Source organism: Myotis nattereri (assembly GCF_964212035.1).
Source record: "Myotis nattereri genome assembly, chromosome: 9".
NCBI classification, from domain to species: Eukaryota; Metazoa; Chordata; class Mammalia; order Chiroptera; family Vespertilionidae; genus Myotis; species Myotis nattereri.
The window spans coordinates 5968442-5988211 of NC_138084.1; the positions used below are offsets into that span (position 1 = coordinate 5968442).

The following is a 19770-nucleotide window of genomic DNA, read 5'->3' on the forward strand; positions in this document are numbered from 1 at the left end:
CAGCTGGCCTGGAGCCCCTCCCCGTGCTCGAGTCTCTCCCTTAGTCACCCCAGGAAACGTTCAGAACATCTCTGCGCCTTGGTGTTCCTGACTGTGAAATGGGGATAGGGCGCCCGGTTTCCCACCAGCGCCGCGCAGGAAGAGGGTCAGGAGGAGGCCCGCAGCGCAGCGTCTACAGCGGCCTGCAGCCACTATTATTATTGTCATCCCCGTTGTGCACGAGGAAACTGAGAGGGCCCGTGGCTTTCCCAAGCTCACACAGCGCCCTGGCGGCAGAGCTGGAACGCGAACCCCGGATCTCCGTCACGGGATCCGAGCCAATGCCCCCAAATTCTGCAGTCCCCAGGCCCCGTGCACCTTCTGGCCCGGTCCCGACCCCAGCGCCCTCGCCCCCATTCGGCCCCTCCCCCCGCCCCCATATTTAGCGCGAATCCGATCCGGGGCTGGGCCCGCCGCTACTTAACGCGGCCCCTGTGTCCTGGAGAGCGCCGAGCAGAGCGAAGCCAGGAGCTCCAGCGAGATGATGATGGTTATGCAGCCCGAGGGTCTGGGGGCCGGGGAGGGGCCCTTCGCGGGCGGCGGCGGCGGCGAGTACATGGAACAGGAGGAGGACTGGGATCGCGACCTGCTGCTGGACCCGGCCTGGGAGAAGCAGCAGCGGAAAGTGAGTACCAGCCCATTTCCTGATGGCAAAACTGAGGCCCGAAAAGCCGGTCAGTTTTGGCTTGTCATCTCAGCAGGTCAGGAGCAGAGCCTGCAGAGCGCCACTCCCTCGCCCAGGCTCTGCCCATCAGTCCTCTGCTGTCCCCCAGGGCTGGAAGAGAGAGGGCTGGGAGCCCTCATGAGGGGTTTAGGATGACGAGGAGAGTTTCCGGTGTGCCCCCCAGGATTCATTCCCCTGGGTCCGCTGCCCTACTTCTCCTGGTGAAAACAGGTTGGCCTTAGCTCAGGAGATCCAAGTTTGGGGGTTTCTGGAAGAATAATCTCTTTTTCCCCACACCTACCCCACCTCTCTAGTTAGATATTCCCAGGCCCCACCCTAGCAGCCAGGCAACTAGTAAAGAGACTTAGGAATGTCGGGGTGCAGACAACCACCCCAGATCCCTTCCCACCCTCTCCTCTGTATTCTCTCCAGCATGGTGTCCGTAGTCACTCTATTTCAATTGTCAAATGAGGGAACTGAGGACTAGAAAGAGGCAGAAATAGGACCCAAATCATATGCTGTCAGAAAACGGGACCCCCCACCCCCCAACCTGAGGGTCTTTGCCCCTTGCTTGCCGCATTCCCACTCTTTCTCGGGGTACCCCTCCCTGCTGAAAAGGCCACAGGACTGGGGAGGAGGGAACCCTGGGTCCCCTTACGCAGTAACCTGACTCTCTGGCCAGATGGACACTTTGTGCTGAGGCAGCGGCTTGAGGGAGCTGGAGAGGGGCACATGGGCAGCTGCTGCTTTGGCGCAGCCTTGTAGGGTGCTCAGGCCCCCTCTCCCTGAGTTATTTTCGCTCCCAGACTTTTCCAAGTGGAGGGGGCAGGACACCTGGGTACCCAGAAGAGAAATGATCCAGGCTGGGGTGAAAAAACCTTAGAGAGTGGCAGGCCAGGAACAGGGAGGACACCATGAGGTTATTGGACCCTGCTCAACATTTGCCAACAGTATGACTCCAGGACTGGGCAGGCAACAGGGGTGCTCAGTGAAATTTTCAGGATCTGAGAATCCCAGGATTGAGAATCAGAGCACTTCTACTGAGTTAGGTGACGGGAGATGACTCCAGGGACCAGGAGGCTCAGCTGACAAGCTTCCCCAGGTGACAAGCTTTCCCTCAGGCTCCTCTTGCACCTGTCTCCAAGCTGGGCTGTGGCCCGCTGGTCCAGCAATCTCCCGGTGATGTCATTCCTGCCCCTGACTCCAGCTGCCATCTGCTATGCAACAACTCTTATCCTCACCCCCACCCACCCAGGCCTCTCCCTGATCCAGGTCCATGTGTCCTTCTTAAGATACATGCCTCTTTAACTTGCCTTTGTCGCTTAACAAAATATGAGGAATATCCTTTCAATCCAACGTACAGCCACCCACATCATCCATTCATTCAATGGCTGAGGAGTATAGATGCTCTGTAAATTAATCAGCTTCGCGGGGATGCTGGACATTCTGGTCTGTTCTTTCTCATCCAACATTGTTTATCACAATGTAACGAACATCTCTGCGCTCAGCTTTAGCCCTGCCTCATCCCTGCTACTCTTCTGCATCTTGGAACACTCCCACCTCCTTCCACCTGATGCCTGAGTCCTCTTCATTCAACCTCATTCAAAAATATCCACGCATTATTTCTTGAGAAGGTCCAACTATGTGTCAGGCACTATTTTGGGTGCCAGGAACTCAGCAGGGGACAAGCCCAGGGAGCGTGTACTCCAGCAGGAACAGATGTTTCTATCTCATCCACCTCGTCCTGCCACCTTCCCTTCTCTCACCCTGGTCCCGGTCACCACCTCCTCACTTTTCCCTTCTGCTCTGCCAAGTCTTCAGTCTCCATTCTGCAACCAGAATGAGTTTTTAAAAAACACAGTTCTGCCGCTCCCGCCCCCCGCCCCCCCGCCTGAAAACTTCCCTGACTCCCTGTTGCTCTCAGGGTCAAGTTCAAACTCCCTGGCTTAGCACCCAAGTTCGTGCATGACCTGGCCACTGCTGCCCCTCCGGCCTGCCTCCCACTACTTACAGCCCAACACCCCCAGCTTCACTCTGGCAGTGGCCAGATAGCTGTAGCCTCGCAAACCTAGCAACTGTTTCTTACTGCCAAGCACTTGCCCACGTGGCTGCCCCTGCCCAGAATGCCCTTGCCTGCCCTTTGCTGCCTGAATAATTTCTGCTCCTCCATCACAGCTCTGATCAAATATTAGCCTTCCCCAAGGGGTCCCCACCTGATTTAGGGAACTCCCCTGGAATCCTGGACACCAGTCTCTCCCAGCTCTTCTCAGACCAACATGGCTCTTTGACTGTGAATTGCTTTAAGGCAGGGGCCACATCTCATTAAGAATCATGTTTGGACCTGGCCAATTTGGCTCAGTGGATAGAGCATAGACCTGTGGACCAAAGGATCCCGGGTTTGATTCCGGTCAAGGGCATGTACCTTGGTTGCAGGCTCCTCCCCAGCCCGGGCCCTGGTCAGGGCTGGTGCAGGAGGCAACCAACTGATGTGTTTCTGTCTTTCCCTCTCTCTTCTATTTTCCCTAAAAATCAATGGAAAAATATCCTTGGGTGAGGATTAAGAACAACAATTTAAAAAAAAAAAGAATCGCCGAAACCGGTTTGGCTCAGTGGATAGAGCATCAGCCTGCGGACTGAAGGGTCCCAGGTTCGATTCCGGTCAAGGGCATGTACCTGGGTTGCGGGCACATCCCCAGTGGGAGATGTGCAGGAGGCAGCTGATCGATGTTTCTCTCTCATCGATGTTTCTAACTCTCTATCTCTCTCCCTTCCTCTCTGTAAAAAATCAATAAAATATATTTAAAAAAAAAAAAAAAAAAGAATCATGTTTGTCGAGTGAAAGAATGCCTCCTCCTTTTCCATGGAGGCCCCGCCCAGGCTTGCCTGCCCCTGCCCCCTCCATTTCCAGGGCATCCCAGACTCCAGGGCTGGAAGGCACTGCAGAGAATCAACTGCCCTTCCTGTGCTTGGGGCCCCATCAAGTAGTGCTCAGCGCTCAAAACACCTCCAGTGACAGGAAGCTCACCCCCTTCCCTTAGCAATGACAGCCCCTCAAGAATTTAAAGCATCATCTCCCAGGTCAGCTTCTAGGGCATCTGAAAAGCTGTTTCTGAGGAGGGGACACTGGCTGAGGGAAAGAATTCCAAATAACTTCCAGGGCCACCGTCCAGGAGAACCGGCTTTGTGGTAGGGGAATGCTCTAATTCTAGAATCCTGCCAGGTCAGGGAAGAGGAACCTGAGATAACATGGAGTCTGCTCCCTTAGCTGTACAGATGGGGAGGCTGAGCCTAAGAGAGGATTGGAGCCCAAATATGGATTCGACCAAGGACTTCATGGCTGATGGATCCAGGAGAATCCAGGCCTGAAAGCTTGGTAGTTTGGTAGAAACTTGTGTGCCAGGCTCCAGGTCACCCCATCCCCAGTATTCACACAGCCATATACCAGCCTTCCCATCCCAGACCAGCTTTTCAGATGCTCTGACTCTGGGGGGCAGGGGAGGAGAGTCACCTCCACCAACTAGATCAGGCTGGGCCCGAGTGCCCAGCTGACCCTCCACAGCCTGCAAAGCTCTTCCACACTCATAGTCTACCTGGAGGCCAATTCACAACAGCCCCGAGAGGTCAATGGGGCTCATATAAAAACACACAGTGCACAGTCCCTCGGGCCAAACCCTCAGAGCCAGATGTGCTTTGACCCAGAATTTTTCAGGTTTTAAAAAGGCTGTATCATCCTGCATTGGCCCTGGTACCTCAGAGGGCCCCAAGCTTTGGCGTGTCTGCTTTATGATTTTCTAACCATCCAAACTGAGACCTGCATGGGACCCAGACCCCATTTCTCCTCTTCCAGGAGAACTAAAGCTCAGAGAGGGAAAGGGACTGGCCCAGATACACAGCAAGTCAGTGACTGAGCCAAGACTGGAATCCAGGGCCTTGGGCTCTGAGATCTGCCCCGACCAAGGAGCCTGAGCACTGTCCTCAGCGCTAGGGTCTGAGCGCTGTTCTCCGCCCCCAGACTTTCACTGCCTGGTGCAACTCGCACCTGCGCAAGGCAGGCACCCAGATCGAGAACATCGAGGAGGATTTCCGCAATGGCCTCAAGCTCATGCTGCTCCTGGAGGTCATTTCAGGTGAGGTGTGCAAATTCGTGCACAGGGACCCCGGGACCAAGGGGGATCCCCAGAGCTGGGGGAATACGGCAGCAGAGACTGCAGGGGATTGGCGATGGAGGGGAACGTTTGAGGACAAGATCTCCAGCTTCCTCTCATGACCTTTGACCCTTTACCTCTTCTTTTACACCCAGGAGAGAGGCTGTCCAGGCCGGACAAAGGCAAGATGCGCTTCCACAAAATTGCCAATGTCAACAAGGCGCTGGACTTCATTGCCAGCAAGGGGGTTAGGCTGGTGTCCATCGGGGCTGAAGGTGAGGAGGTGACAGGAGGGGGCCTAGGTGGGCTTTGGGGGTGTTCCTGCCATCAGCAAGTCACCTCTGTGAGCTTCAGTTTTCTCATCTCAACAATGGGGATAACCATCCATGCCTCATGGGAGAGGCTGTAAGGAGCAAATGTGCCCAAAACGCCAGCCCATGCCCTGATACCTAGACGGGGTCAGAGTCAACTTTCAGTAAAACAGTTGAGTACCTACGAGGCACCAGCCCTGGGATGAGGGACCAGGCCCCAGAGAGCGGAGCAGGGGGAGGTAGCTGAGGCTGGCAGCACAGGCCTTGAACCCCAGGTGGGATCTGCCCCATCCCCGCCCTGTAGAGATCGTGGATGGGAACCTGAAGATGACCCTGGGCATGATCTGGACCATCATCCTGCGCTTTGCCATCCAGGACATCTCTGTGGAGGGTGAGCAGGGGATGGTGGGGAGGAGCAGGTAAGGTGAGAGGACCTGGCTCAGACCCCTCCCCAGCTAACATGCCCCCATCTGCATCCAGAAACCTCGGCCAAGGAAGGCTTGCTGCTGTGGTGCCAGCGGAAGACAGCGCCATACCGCAATGTCAACGTGCAAAACTTCCACACCAGGTCTGTCAGCTGGTCCGCTCGAGCGCGCGGGCCTCTGCCAGGCCCTGGGGCCCAGAGCTGGCCCCTGTTACAGGCCGCAGGGGAGGAGAGGTCACAGCCGAGTTCCTGGAACAGTGTCTGAAAATAGGAGGACTCAGTCAGTGTTGAACTGACTCCAGGAGGGTGAGGGAGACTTCCTGGAAGAGGGAGCATTGGAGATATTCCTGGGAGGGCAAACAGCCAGAGAGAACCTGTGGGCAGGAGGCCAAAAACATCTAGAAATTGGTGGGGCCTAAGCCTGGGGTGTGTGAAAGAATCATGGCAGGAGGTAGTCCAAGCCTAGTAATGAAGTGCCTCGAATGCCAAGCAAAGGAGTTTAGACTTTACTCCATTTGACAGATGAGGCTGCCCTGATGGGGAAGCTTCTGGGGCAAGGGTAGGACAGGGCCTCAGCTTGAACTCGGGCCTGACCCACCCCCGTCTCTCTGTCCAGCTGGAAGGATGGCCTGGCCCTCTGTGCTCTCATCCACCGACACCGCCCCGACCTCATCGACTATGCCAAACTGCGCAAGGTTGGCCTCCGACACCCCCAGCCCCAACTCCCCAAAACCTCTGCCCTCAGCTGACCTTGAATCTCTCCCCCTCATACCCATCTAGGATGACCCCATTGGGAACCTGAACACTGCCTTCGAGGTGGCAGAGAAATACCTGGACATCCCTAAGATGTTGGATGCAGAAGGTTAGAGTCAGGCTATCTCATGGTCTCTAACCTCTACATCTGTTCTTCCCTCCTCCTAGAAGGCCCTGCCCTTCACCTGGCTCCCTGGTCAGAATTCTTTATGCCACTGGCCCTCCTCTCTAGGCCCCTCTAGTCCATCTCCCTGGTGGACCAGCCTCCCCTCCCCTTCTGGAATGCCCCCCCCCCCCCCCCGCCTCATATCCCAGTTTCCTGGGTCTCTTGGAACATATTGGTCCCTCAAGACTGAGAGCTCCTTTGGGAAGGTGCTGTGTCTGGTCCCTGTGCCCAAGCAAGGCTTTAGTTAATTGAAACAGCCGACCTGGCCAGTTTGGCTCAGTGGATAGATCATAGGCCTGCAGACTGAAGGGTCCCAGGTTCGAGTCCAGTCAAGGACACATGCCCAGGTTGCAGGCTCGATCCCCAGTAGGGGGTATGCAGGAGGCAGCCAATCAATGATTCTCTCATCACTGATGTTTCTATCTCTCCCTTCCTCTCTTAAATCAAAAACAAAATATTTTTTTAAAAATTGAAACAGCAGCCAAGACCGGTTTGGCTCATTGGATAGAGCATCGGCCTGCGGACTGAAGGGTCCCGGGTTCAGTTCCGGTCAAGGGCATGTACCTTGGTTGCGGGCACATCCCCAGTGGGGAGTGTGCAGGAGGCAGCTGGTTGATGTTTCTCTTTCATTGATGTTTCTAACTCTCTATCTCTCTCCTTTCCTCTCTGTAAAAACTCAATAAAATATATTAAAAAAAAATTGAGCACCTGCTGTACCTGGTGCCTGAATATGTGGGCATTGGGGGATGAGAACTTGGGGGAAAGACAGACAGAGTTGCGGGACGGTTAGAAACACCAGGCAGTGTGGTCTGGTGCCTCATGAGGGCTGCGGTGTCTGCCCACTCACCCACTCCCACATGGTTTCCTCACCCCACAGAGGGGGAGACGGCTGGACGCTGGGGTGGTCAGAGAGGGATTCAGGGAAGAGGAAGATGTAGCTGGCAGTTGGTGGCCATGGCTAGATGTCTCTGTCCCCTCCCATTCTAAGGGAGATAGATCTCTGCCTGGGTGGGGACATGAGCCCATTTCCCATCCCTGGGTTTGGCCAATGAACACCTCGCTGCCATCCCCCAGACATCGTGAACACGCCAAAGCCCGATGAGAAGGCCATCATGACCTACGTTTCCTGCTTCTACCATGCCTTCGCTGGCGCTGAGCAGGTGAGGGGTTGTGGACTCAGGGCCAACCTTGGAAGCATCTCAACATTTGGAGATGCCAGGCCCGTGGGTGGGAGCGCCACATCCCGGCTGCACACACGCAGTCCTCGGGGAGTTCAGGGGCAGAGGCTTCTGGCCTGGAAGCCCCTCTGCACCCTGAAAGATGTGCTCCCCTCATCCTTGTTCCTGTTTGTACGGTTCCTGTTGGGGGTGTCTGTGGCAGCTTGTTCTATGGCAGCCACTCTACCCCCACCCCCACTCCCACCCCACAGGCGGAGACAGCCGCCAACAGGATCTGCAAGGTGCTAGCTGTGAACCAGGAGAATGAGAGGCTCATGCAGGAGTATGAGAAGCTTGCCAGTGAGGTGAGCCAGAGAGGGTCTCCCATCCCCACCTGTGCCACCCAACCTGCCCACTCAGGTCTGTGCCAGCCAAGTCTCCCTCTCCTCAGAGGAGCCTTGGTCTCCCCCAGCCTCCTCATGAAATCGTCACCAGCTCCTACCACCTTCTGCCTTCCCAAGCTCCTGCTCATTCACTCACCATTCACTCATTTCCTCATTCATTTATCCATTCACTCTTATTTAGGTGGTCTCATGGTTTGCTCTGTGCCAACTTATGCTGGTCCCTGGACTCAGAAATTAACCACCCTACTCCTTCCCAGACTAGTGGGGATCCCCCATTCTTCCCTTCAGACCCCCACTCTGCTTGAGCCAGGCCTTTTGGGCACAGCCTAGGTGTGGGTGTAGAGGGGCGGGTGAGGTGAACACGCCAGCCCAGAGCTCTCTGCTCTGCTCCTGCCTGGCCCTGGCAGCTGCTGGAATGGATCCGCCGCACCATCCCGTGGCTGGAGAACCGTGTGGGCGAGCACAGCATGAGTGCCATGCAGCGCAAGCTGGAGGACTTTCGGGACTACCGGCGCCTGCACAAGCCGCCCCGTGTGCAGGAGAAGTGCCAGCTGGAGATCAACTTCAACACGCTGCAGACCAAGCTGCGGCTGAGCCACCGGCCCGCCTTCATGCCCTCCGAGGGCAAGCTGGTCTCGGTGAGCCGGTGCCCGTATTCTCTGGGTGACCTTGGGATCTGTGTCCCCTTCTGAGCAATGGGTGAGCCATGATGGCGGGCACCTCTGCCTGCCCCACAGGACATCGCCAACGCGTGGCGGGGGCTGGAGCAAGTGGAGAAAGGCTATGAGGACTGGCTGCTCTCGGAGATCCGGCGTCTGCAGCGACTCCAGCACCTGGCTGAGAAGTTCCAGCAGAAGGCCTCCCTGCACGAAGCCTGGACCCGGGGTAGGACACTTCCTGGGGCTTGATTCTGTCCTGGGGTGGAGACTGGAGAGAGTGGGACTCCTGGCAGAATGCGCCGGCCAGGGGTAGGGGTTCTGCCGGAAAGTTGGAGACTTGTTTCCTGGTTCCACCCTTGCTATGCAACCAAGTCACGGCCCCTCTTTGGGCTACAGTTTCTTTATGTGTAGAGCCAGGCCCTTCACTCTCTTCTGGGTCTGGCCTTCTGGAGGTCTGCTCTAATATATTTGTCATTTAGCATTTTATTTGTATATGTAGCATGTACCCATAAGAGAATCCCTAACCCTAATGTCACTTATGTTATGCTCAAAGTATATTGATGCCAAAATATTGCACAAGTCACGTATATTACTCTTTATGAACACAGCCATTCTGTATTCTGTCAGGATTTTAGCCCTACAAATGAATGACTCCTGCCTAAAAGTAATGAACAAACACTAACAATGGATTATGGGTATAAGAAATAATGATAGTTTGATATAATAAGAAGTCCTTGAATATAAGGCCACGTAGATGACCCCGAGATCTACAAACCTCTAAATTTCAATTACCTTTTCTGCAAAATGCAGAGGCACTCAATCAATGGTTGCTACTGCCGTTATAAATATGTTTTTATTTGCATAATTATGGTAATTGTCATTCTCCAAGCACTTTTAGGTTCATTATTCACTCACCCAACAAATATTCATAGAGGGTCTGCCAAATGCCAGGCGCTGGGGACACAGGTGAGCAGAGGAAACCGCGTCAGGAGCTCACCAGGCTCAGTCAGTGGGAGGTAGTTCTCCATAGATAATACCAGATCAGTACCAAGGGCCACCCCCCACCGCGCAGGGTCAGGGACGCAGACGTCAGTTACCGGCCATGCCCTGGAACAGGAGTTTCATTTCACTCTCTGAGGCCAGCGCCTCAAAGCAAACCGCTAGGGTGGGCCAGGCAGGTGTGATCACCTGCGATTCCAGGTGAAGAGTCTCCGCGGGCACAGCCCCGCTCCAGGCCGCGCTCCTCTTCCTGAGCAGGAAAGGAGGAGATGCTGACCCAGCGCGACCATGAGTCGGCATCGCTACAGGAGGTGCGGGCGCTAATACGGCGCCACGAGGCCTTTGAAAGCGACTTGGCGGCACACCAGGACCGCGTGGAGCACATCGCCGCACTGGCCCAGGAGCTCAAGTAGGCGTGGCCCAGGAGCTCGAGTGGGCGTGGCCCAGACCGGGCCCGCCCCCGATACAACGTCCCGCCCCTCGGCTTCGAGCCCCGCCCCGATCCTCATTGCCTTCAAGACCTTTCTCCCTTTGTCTTTCCCCATCACCACTTGCTCCTCCCCTCCTCCCTTATCCCCATCCCCATCTCCCCGCTCTGCTGCCCACACTCCTCCGACCGCCACTCACTGCCCCTCACCAACCCCATGGCCGCCCACTCCCTTCAGCTTCGCACCGGGTTGGCTACTGCCTTGGCACCTCCTCCAGCAAACCCGCCCCTTTTCGCATAACCCCGCCCCTCCATTCAAACCCCTGAGGGACAAGCTGAAACCAGTGGGCATCCTATTCCCCTAGGGCCACGCTGGGAACGCCCCCTTCAGGAAAGCCCCGCTTCACCCCCACCTGCCCTGGCTTTCTTACACCTTCACCACCATCGGGGTGTGGATCAGGAAGAAATCTGGGCTGCGGTCTGGCCCCCCAGTCACCCCCTCTTCTCGCCCCCAGTGAGCTAGACTACCATGAGGCTGCCTCAGTGAACAGCCGCTGCCAGGCCATCTGCGACCAGTGGGACAACCTGGGCACGCTGACCCAGAAGAGGCGGGATGCGCTTGAGGTGAGCTGGGGGCTGGACTGGAGACAGGTGAGGGGGGCTGGACCGGAGACAGGTGAGGGGGCCTGTTGGGCAAACTGCTGACTCTCCGCCATTCCTGCGGCCTTCAGAGGATGGAGAAGCTGCTGGAGACCATTGACCAGCTGCAGCTGGAGTTTGCACGGCGGGCAGCACCTTTCAACAACTGGCTGGATGGCGCTGTGGAGGACCTGCAGGACGTCTGGCTGGTGCACTCCGTGGAGGAGACCCAGGTGGGCGTGGGTGTTCCGGGGGGGGGGGGGGGCCTGCATGAGATGACAGGGAAGCTGGCCTAAAATGCTGTCGGCCACTTCCTTAGGCTCTTGAGGAATGGGGGGGAAGGAAACCCTGTTTCTGAGAGCTGGACTGGGAGACAGGACTGGGTTCTTGAGCCAGCCCTGCCCTGGACCCACTGGATGCCTGGAGCACCGTGCTGCCCTTTCTCTCGCTTACAGGAAGTGGGGGTCCTGGCTGATCCTTCCTGCCTGTTGCCCCCAGAGCCTGCTGACAGCACATGAGCAGTTCAAGGCGACATTGCCCGAGGCTGACCGAGAGCGGGGTGCCATCCTGGGCATCCAGGGTGAGATCCAGAAGATCTGCCAGACTTACGGGCTGCGGCCCAGCTTGACCAACCCCTACATCACGCTCAGCGCACAGGACATCAACACCAAGTGGGACACGGTCAGTGCTGCCTGTGGCCACCCGCTGCGTCCCACCTGCTCCTGAGGCCTCTCATCACCCTGAAACCTCAGGTGTCCCAAAATAAGGGTCTGCGGTCTGCCACAGACTCCATGTGGTGCTGGACAGGTCACCCTGGCTGTCGGCCGTATCTGTAAAGAGGTCCTAACAGCAGCATTTTCCTGTCAGGCCTGATGTGAAATATAATGAAAGCTGGATGTGGGCATCCTTTACAAAACAGTTAGTTATAAATGAAGTTGATGCCCCATTTACTGATGAGGAAACAAGCCCAGAGAGGTTGATTTGCCCCAGCGCCTGCCCAGCAAGCCCTGACACCTTGGTTCAGAGCAGCAGGGGTTGTTTGAGGGGCAGGATTCCTCCAGGGCTGCCCTGGCACAGCCACTCCCCTTTCAGGTCCGAAAGCTGGTGCCCAGCCGTGACCAGATGCTGCAGGAGGAGCTGGCACGGCAGCAGGCGAATGAGAGGCTCCGGCGACAGTTTGCAGCCCAGGCCAATGCGATTGGGCCCTGGATCCAGGGGAAGATGGAGGTAAGGCTTGGACATTGGGGCAGGAGCTGGGCCACCAAGAGCCAAGAGTTCTCATCCTGCCCGGGTCCCCCTGCAGGAGGTGGGGCGCCTGGCAGTGGGTATGGCTGGCTCTCTGGAGGAGCAGATGGCTGGACTGAGGCAGCAGGAGCAGATCGTCATCAACTATAAGAACAACATTGACCGGCTGGAGGGCGACCACCAGCTGCTGCAGGAGAGCCTGGTGTTCGACAATAAGCACACCGTCTACAGCATGGAGGTGGGGAGGCGGCACTGGCTGGGAAGCTTGGCGTGGCCACACCTGGAAACAGCACGTCTGTTCCAGGAGGGTCCCAATTCCGCTTGGCCACATCCCCCAATGGATACTGAGACCCACGAGTGAAAAGTGACCTGTCCAGAATCATACAGCAATCTAAAGCCAGGCCAGATTGGATCAATACTTAATACATAATAAATCATCAAACTTTAAGGAAGAAAGGGCCACTGGAGGTGACTCAGTGGAACCTCCAGATGGGTACGGAGGCCCAGAGAGGAAGACTTACCCAGGGTCTCACAGTGGGTTGGGGGTGGAGCTAGAGCTTGTGGCCAGGCACTGGCTGCCCACTGACTTAGCCCCATCTCCTGCTCTCCCAGCACATCCGTGTGGGCTGGGAGCAGCTGCTCACCACCATCGCCCGCACCATCAACGAGGTGGAGAACCAGGTACTGACCCGAGACGCCAAGGGCCTGAGCCAGGATCAGCTCAATGAGTTCCGGGCCTCCTTCAACCACTTTGACCGGGTCAGCAAGGGCCCAGCCTACTGGGGTGGTGGACTTGGGGGCTGGTGGGGTTTGAGGACCAAGCCTGACACCCACTTACCCACTACAGAAGCGGAATGGGATGATGGAGCCTGATGACTTCCGGGCTTGCCTCATCTCCATGGGCTATGACCTGGTGAGTGCCCCTCACCCTCCTCCCATCAGTACCCTGTCCTACATGGATCACCTGCTATGTGCCTCCCACCTTAACATCCATGACCTCATTTTCTCCTCATCACACCCATTGAAGCTAGGCAGAATTAGACCATTCCAGACAGGGGCTAGCAAAGGCTCATAGAGGTAGATTAACTTGTTCAAAGATACATAGCTGGAAATTTGGACCTAGTTCTGCGTCTCCAAAGCTTGAGTTTGCATCACTACAGGGAGTGCCAGGAGAAAAGACCAGGACCAATGGGCAAAAGGGGCACTGCCACAGGCAGGAAGCAGATTCAGCCTAGTGGAAAGGACTTCCTAAAGGCAGAGCTGACAGAGGCTGCAGTCTAGGGAGAAAGGGAGCACCCTGTTCCTGGGGTTGTGCAGCCAAGGCTGGACATGTAGAGCCCTCCTGGCTTCAGCACCCGTGGGCATGATGCCCGGCCTCTATCCCTACAGGGGGAAGTGGAGTTTGCTCGCATTATGACCATAGTGGACCCCAATGCGGCTGGGGTCGTGACCTTCCAGGCCTTCATTGACTTCATGACCCGAGAAACAGCCGAGACTGATACAGCTGAGCAAGTCGTGGCCTCCTTCAAGATCCTGGCGGGAGACAAGGTGGGTCCCTGGCATGGAGGGGCTGGCGGGCTGGGGCAGGGACTGGGACCTGTGGGCCCTCAATACCTCTTCTCCGCAGAACTACATCACTCCAGAGGGGCTGCGGCGGGAGCTCCCAGCTGAGCAGGCTGAGTACTGCATCCGACGAATGACCCCCTACAAGGGGCCCGGGGTTCCAGCTGGAGCCCTGGACTACATGGCCTTCTCCAGTGCCCTCTATGGTGAGAGTGACCTCTAACTTCAAACCCTGATGAGGTTTTCCAGGAAAGAGGGTGTTCCCTCTGACTGATCCCATCCATCTCAGAGCAGGGGCCCCTAGGAAAGACCAGCAAACTCTTTCGGAATAAAGATCCATCCATGGGTTTCACTCCGTCTCCTTTTGGTTCCTGAAACAGAAGCTGGGCCCTAGGCTCCTGGGCGGGACTAAATGCCTGACCTTAACCCTCCAGGGGTCCCCACCACCCCTCCTTGACCTCAGGGACTGAGCATTCACACCACATTGGAGCGGAGGACACCTCTTTATTGCTGTTAGAAAAGGGTGGTTACAACAGTTTGTCTAGACATGAAAGGGGATACTGTCGCCAACTCCAGGGAACCAGAATTTCTAACGCCAGAGAAAAGCCAGGTCAGGAACCCAGAGCTACTGAGGACAAGCTGAATTTAAGACCAGAATATCTGCTTCCCACCTGTTCCTTGCCTAAGCCCAGGGTTCTTGGCCCAGCCTCAGCTGCCAAGACATCATCCTTCACCCCAAACCCTCCTGGCTACCACAACTTAACAAAGGTGCAGCTGGGGAACTTCAGAGTGGGAGCTGGGTGGAGGGGATAGGGGCTGTACCCCTCACCCAGTGCCCTTTGCTCACCCTGAGGTACCCAGCACCCATCCCTGAGCCAGCTGTGCCTCCTGGGGAGGGACCTGGAAATGCAGGTCCGGCTCGGGGAGGCACTGCCCTGGTCAGCACCAGGTCCTGAGCTGCTGCTCCTCAGTTCACTACTGCTGAGCTGGCCATGACGTTCACACCACAGGCCCCAGACCCACGATGCAAGTAGTAGTAACCCTGGAAGAGAGGGGAAGGGGGGTGAGGGCACTGGGGCAGGGTGGGGGCTGGAGGGCCAGGGGCTGAGCAGGCAAGACTCACCTCCTCACCCCAGTCAGTGCCCCAGCTGTTCTTGATGGCCCAGAAGGGAACATCAGAGCCTGGAAAGTAGTGGGGAGTGCAGGGAGTCAGGGCCCCAAGCACTCTGCACTCTTCAAATATCTGCTGTGGGCCTACTGTGTGACAGGTACTAGGAAAAGAGCAGAAAAGAGACAGGCCCACCGACCACCCTCCTGGAGACCTGGGGCTCTAGGGTTTAGGAAGGGTACCTACCTACTCCCCTCATGCAGGTTAGCTGTCCATACATTTTAACCTCCTACTGCCTCAGCCTTCCCATCCACAGAGGGGATGGATGATCCCACCTGGCCCACAGCTGGGGGGAAAGGGTTCCTAGGCTTTCCCCAGATTTCCCCCTAGAGGTCCTGAGATGCTGTGACCTGGGGTGGGTGGGCAGAGAGGGGTCAGCAGAACTCACGGTTGCCATAGCCCACAAGCAGTACAGCATGGTCAATGAACCAACGGCTGCAGAGAGGCCGCAGTGGGTGGGAGATTCCATGGCGGTAGAACTGAGGAGGGAGAATAAGCAATAGGAGGCCAACTCCAAGGAGAGGTAGGGGAGGAGTCAACAAGAAATGGAGCAGGGGCAGGGGGGCTAGGGCCTTACCTGCATGCCAAAGGCGTTGATGGCAATGGAGATGGGGCCGTTCTTGGCCAGCCAGGCTGCCAGCTCTGAGACAGGAGAGGGGCAGTATCAGGGGCCCCCAGGCCCCAGCCGCACGTGGCCTGTCCCCATCCCATGCCTCACTCACCTTGCTCATTGTGGCTTAGTTCTACTGAATCATTGATGTAAACCTTGACCTTCTGGGCAGAGAAGCTGCAGGTCTGCAAGTGGCCACTGTAGCTGTAGTCATCCTCTGTCTCCAGCCCTCCTGGGCAATGGTGGGGAGTCGAAGGGGAAGTAGAGAAAAGGTGGACTCTGTTTAGCATACATTCAGTCTTCTCCTAGCCAGAGGCTATGCTAAGCCCCTTATCCACAAGGCTTCACATTCCTCATCCACCCCAGAACACAGGCCATCCCCTCTGCGGAAAAGCCTTAGAGTGTCAACTCAGGGGGTTGAGGGAGTAACCAGTGAGAAATGTGGCAGAGATGGAACTCGCCCCCAGCTGCTGACTCCTCGCTTGTCCCTGCTGTCCTAGGGCATTTGACCTTGGCTTGCTTGTCCTGCTCTGACAGGACTCAGCCCTGACTCTGCCCCTCTCCTGTAGGGCATGTGTGGGTCCCCATCTGGCCCCGATCCCGCCAGGCTTCCAGACCAGTTTCTATGTGGCCACTTCAGTCCCTCAGCCCTTTATCCTTTACTCTGCAGCCCACTGTTTGACTGAATTGCCAATTTAATTCAACACCTCCCCTCAAGAGGGAGGTGAGTTACTACCTGGTTTAGCAGTGGCTAGAAATACAGACCTCCAAGCAACAAAAATATCAAGACCCTGTTATGTGCCAGGGACTTGACATATATTTCCTCACTTGATACTCAAGGCAATCCTATGAGGTGGGCATGAGCCCCATTTCACAGATGAGGCAACTGAGGCTCTGAGAGAGCTGACTTGCCCAAGGACTTCAGGGTCAGCACGAAGGCTTAAACCCGGTTCACGTGACTCCCATGCTTATGTCTCTCCCCCTCACAAAATGTGACTTCAGGTGGAGGGAGAAGTGGCTCCCACTGTCCCCCCTGACCCCATTAATGCATACCCAAAGTCTTTATGGCCGAATAGGCGTTGGAGGGCAAGCCACCCATGCAGGCCTTGTCCACTTTGTCACAGTCCACGAGCTCTACGAGACACACGGCCAGTCCCAAGGAGCCCTTGGGAGGAGCTGGGCTGGGCACAGGGGGGTACAGCGGGATGCTCACCCTGCTCAGAGAGGGAGAGCAGGTCCCCCCGTTTCAGGAACCACTGGCCCTCCACGTTGCCTGTAACTGAGAAGGCCCAGCAAGAACCACACATGCCCTACAAGAGATGGGCAGAGTCAGGCTGGGTCTCTTCCCAACCCCAGGGCAATCCTCACGTCCACCCTCACTTCTGAGGGTCCAACCTGGTTCTTGACTTTGGTGACAGCCCCTTTTTTCCTCCAGTCCCACTCAGGTGGGGCAGGGTCGCCAACGAACTTGACTAGGCGCATCCTCTTGCCAAGCTCCTCTTTTAGGAGGGGATTCAGGTACATGGTGCGGAACTCCTCCTCTGTGGGCAGAGGTGGGCAGCAGATGGGGGTGGGGGAAGTTTTCTAAGACAGCCCTGATCAGGGCCTTAGAAACAGGTCCTGTCTCTTCTAGGCTCCATGATGGCTTTGGCCACCAGCCCTACCTGTGAGGTCACTGAACTTGGTGACTCCATACTGAGCTGTGCCACGGTCCAGGGCCTGGATCTTCTGCGCTCGTATCATGTTATTGATAAAGACGGACATGCGCCACTGGGCTTCTGAGGACCAAGGAGCAGGAGAGGAGGGGCTGGGACTCCAGGCAGCTCATAAAGGAGTGCCTGAGGCTAACTGGCAGAGGTTTCCCTGTAAGCTCAGGAAGGACAGAACCCTGGAGCAGGTAAGGGCGGGGGTGGGGGTGGGGCAGACCTGCAAGTGATAAAATTGAGAGGTGTGGCAAACTTTTGGGGCCAAACTGGGGTGATGACTTCTCAGGTGTGAAGGCAGAACCAGAACGGGCTCCAAAGAGCACCCCCAGACAGGAGGTCATAGGAAAAGGCCACCACCCCAGGAGCCTCCAGCAGAGAAAATCTGTCCTTTGCTCCATCCCACTCAACCCAGAACGATGGAGGCCCATGGTTTCTGACTAGGAAGATCCGATGGGAGAAAGAGTCAGATCCCTGAGGTAGCCTCCCAATCCTGGGAAATTGGGCAAGAACGTGGGGATTTAGGAGTCCTTGAAAGGATGCACTACCTCTCCTGGTCTTCCCCTCCCAACACCAAGGTGCCAAAGTGAGGGAAGGCCTGATCTGTTTGGGACTCGTACACCCCAGGCTGGGTCCTCACCCTCCTCCGTCTCATATGTCCGGTTATAGGTGGTGATAAAGTACTTGAAGAGCGAAGCCATTCTCACATAAAAGTCCTGGAAAGGCAGAGGGGTCTTTACAAGGAGTCCTTCTCAGATTGACCAGGGAGCCCCAGGCCAGGGTGAGAGGAAGAGAGGGGATATAAGGCAGCAGCCAGCTCCCCAGAGAGAGAAGGACTCCTCACCTGAGGTAGAGGGTCCCTGTCTGACAGTGGGAGGAGTGGACTGGAAGTCTCATTTTTGTCATCTGGATGGGATTGGAACAAAGAAATCAAGGCTAAACCCTGAATGAAGTCTGACCCAGGCTATCCCAGCATCCTTGGGCAATCCCAGCACCTTTCATGTTGGTGTCTACTGGGCCACAGTCCTGCTTCAGCAACGCGTGTTTTCCTAGCTCATAGGAGACTTCAAAGCTGCAGAGCTAGGGGGAGAGGAGAAAGCCAGTCTGGGGGCCCTCGGCTAGATGGCGCTGGAGGCCTCCCAGATGAGGATCACCCCCAAGGCAATCACCCCCACGGTGGAGACATCTTACCTTTTAAAGCCTGGTCTCCCCGGCCCGCGTCCAGGGAAGTGACCTGAGTAGCTGTTGCCTCAGATCCCTTCCCTTTGGCTTGAAACGCCCCCCCCCCCAACTGCTGCCAGACTCAGCCTGGTACAAGGAAACGGGGGAGCCCCATCACTCACCAGGGTTTTCTTAGACACAGGGAGCTGGCACACCATGGGGTCCTTGCAGGGCAGCTCCTCCAGAGTCACCTTCAGAGAGTACAGCGACGCTCGGCCCGCCTGGTTGGAGGGGTGGGTGGGGCGGGTGAGGCGGGCACAGCCACTCCCACCGCAGCCCCGTCTCCTGGGGTCCCACAGCCCCTCCGCGTCTCCTCCCCCATCCCAATCAAAGGTGCCCAGCCGTCCAGTGCCCCCACCCTAAGTTTAGGCCAAAGTTCCTATCTCTCGGACTAGCGCCCCGCGTCCCCGCCCCAGCCGCGTCCTCACTCGACGGACGCGACCGCTCACGGTCCCCAGCACGGCCCGCGCCCCGGCAGCCAGGCCGCGGTTGTATGTGTCCAGGGAGAAGCGGGCGGGCCGCCGCAGCAGCTCCGGGGACGCGGGCTCCCAGGCCTGCGCGCCGGCGTCTCGGCGGGACGGGGCGGGGGCAGCGGCCGGGAGCAGCCCCAGCAGCCACAGCAGCGGCAGCCAGGACGCCATCGCGAGGGCGAAGCCGGCGGCGGCGCCCACAGACTGCTCCGACCAACCGGCCCGACGGAGCAGTCCGAGACCTTGGGGCCTGAACCCCCGCCCCGCTCCTGGGCGCCAGCCAATGGACGTCCGTTTGGGGCGCCTGCGCACTCATTTGTTTACGCGAGGCACGTGGGGCGCGCTGACTGCGCAGGTGGGTGGGGTCCAGTTTGGGGGGGGGCGGGGGGGAGAACCAGCGGGTCCTGGCACAATTCACGTCTGCAGGAGCCCCAGCCTGGGAATAACCCTCTTAGGTCTTCGGAGCTAGCCTAAGAATAAAAATAACTAACATTTATTGCATTTTTATTACATGTTAACATATAATCGTTGTAGCAATCCTGCGAAGTAGATGTAATCCCAATTTAATAATTAAGGAACTAGAGCAGCAGTTCTCAACCTGTGGGTCGCGACCCTTTTGGGGGGGTAGAACGACCCTTTCACAGGGGTCGCCTAAAACCATCGGAAAGCACATATATAATTACATATTGTTTTTGTGATTAATCACTATGCTTTAATTATGTTCAATTTGTAACAATGAAATTGGGGGTCGCCACAACATGAGAAACTGTATTAAAGGGTCGCGGCATTAGAAAGGTTGAGAACCACTGAACTAGAGGCTCAGAGAGATTAAACGGTTTACCAAAGATCAGCTAAGTGATGGAGCAGGACTTGAACCCAGGGAGTTGACCTCAGAGCCTGGATTCACAGTTCGATTCTTCCTTGAGGCCTCTCATCAGCAAAATGGCAGCTAATATTCCCTGGATTGGCAGTTAGTTCCTCAGGCTATTGTGAGGGTCAAACA

The 19770-nt window shown here is 56.6% G+C and overlaps 2 protein-coding genes across 3 annotated transcripts; one reads left to right on the forward strand and one right to left on the reverse strand.

Annotated features, from left to right (window-relative positions):
- Positions 1-520: 520 nt before the first annotated feature.
- ACTN3 (actinin alpha 3) lies at positions 521-13947 on the forward strand (the record flags this gene model as incomplete). Its single annotated transcript, XM_081099188.1, has 21 exons — positions 521-664; positions 4716-4830; positions 5004-5123; positions 5464-5550; positions 5640-5727; positions 6200-6278; positions 6364-6445; positions 7577-7662; positions 7932-8024; positions 8471-8701; positions 8801-8948; positions 9980-10130; positions 10664-10772; positions 10880-11020; positions 11286-11468; positions 11880-12014; positions 12091-12270; positions 12645-12791; positions 12880-12945; positions 13422-13580; positions 13660-13947. 21 exons carry the CDS (start codon positions 521-523, stop codon positions 13816-13818), a joined length of 2703 nt encoding a protein of 900 aa, XP_080955314.1. The 3' UTR covers positions 13819-13947.
- A 132-nt stretch (positions 13948-14079) lies between these two features.
- Positions 14080-19036, reverse strand: CTSF (cathepsin F). Of its 2 annotated transcripts, none has more exons than XM_081099189.1 (14): positions 18726-19036; positions 18420-18518; positions 18072-18156; positions 17921-17982; positions 17717-17792; positions 17038-17151; positions 16769-16914; positions 16587-16683; positions 16427-16507; positions 15486-15605; positions 15341-15405; positions 15152-15242; positions 14719-14777; positions 14080-14637 (listed from the first exon to the last, which is right to left on the reverse strand). In XM_081099189.1, exons 1-14 carry the CDS (start codon positions 18936-18938, stop codon positions 14563-14565), a joined length of 1383 nt encoding a protein of 460 aa, XP_080955315.1. In that variant the 5' UTR covers positions 18939-19036; the 3' UTR covers positions 14080-14562. The 2 variants fall into 2 exon arrangements, with proteins under 2 accessions (XP_080955315.1, XP_080955316.1); XM_081099190.1 differs by lacking the exon at positions 18726-19036 and adding an exon at positions 18656-18690.
- Between the last annotated feature and the right edge of the window lie 734 nt (positions 19037-19770).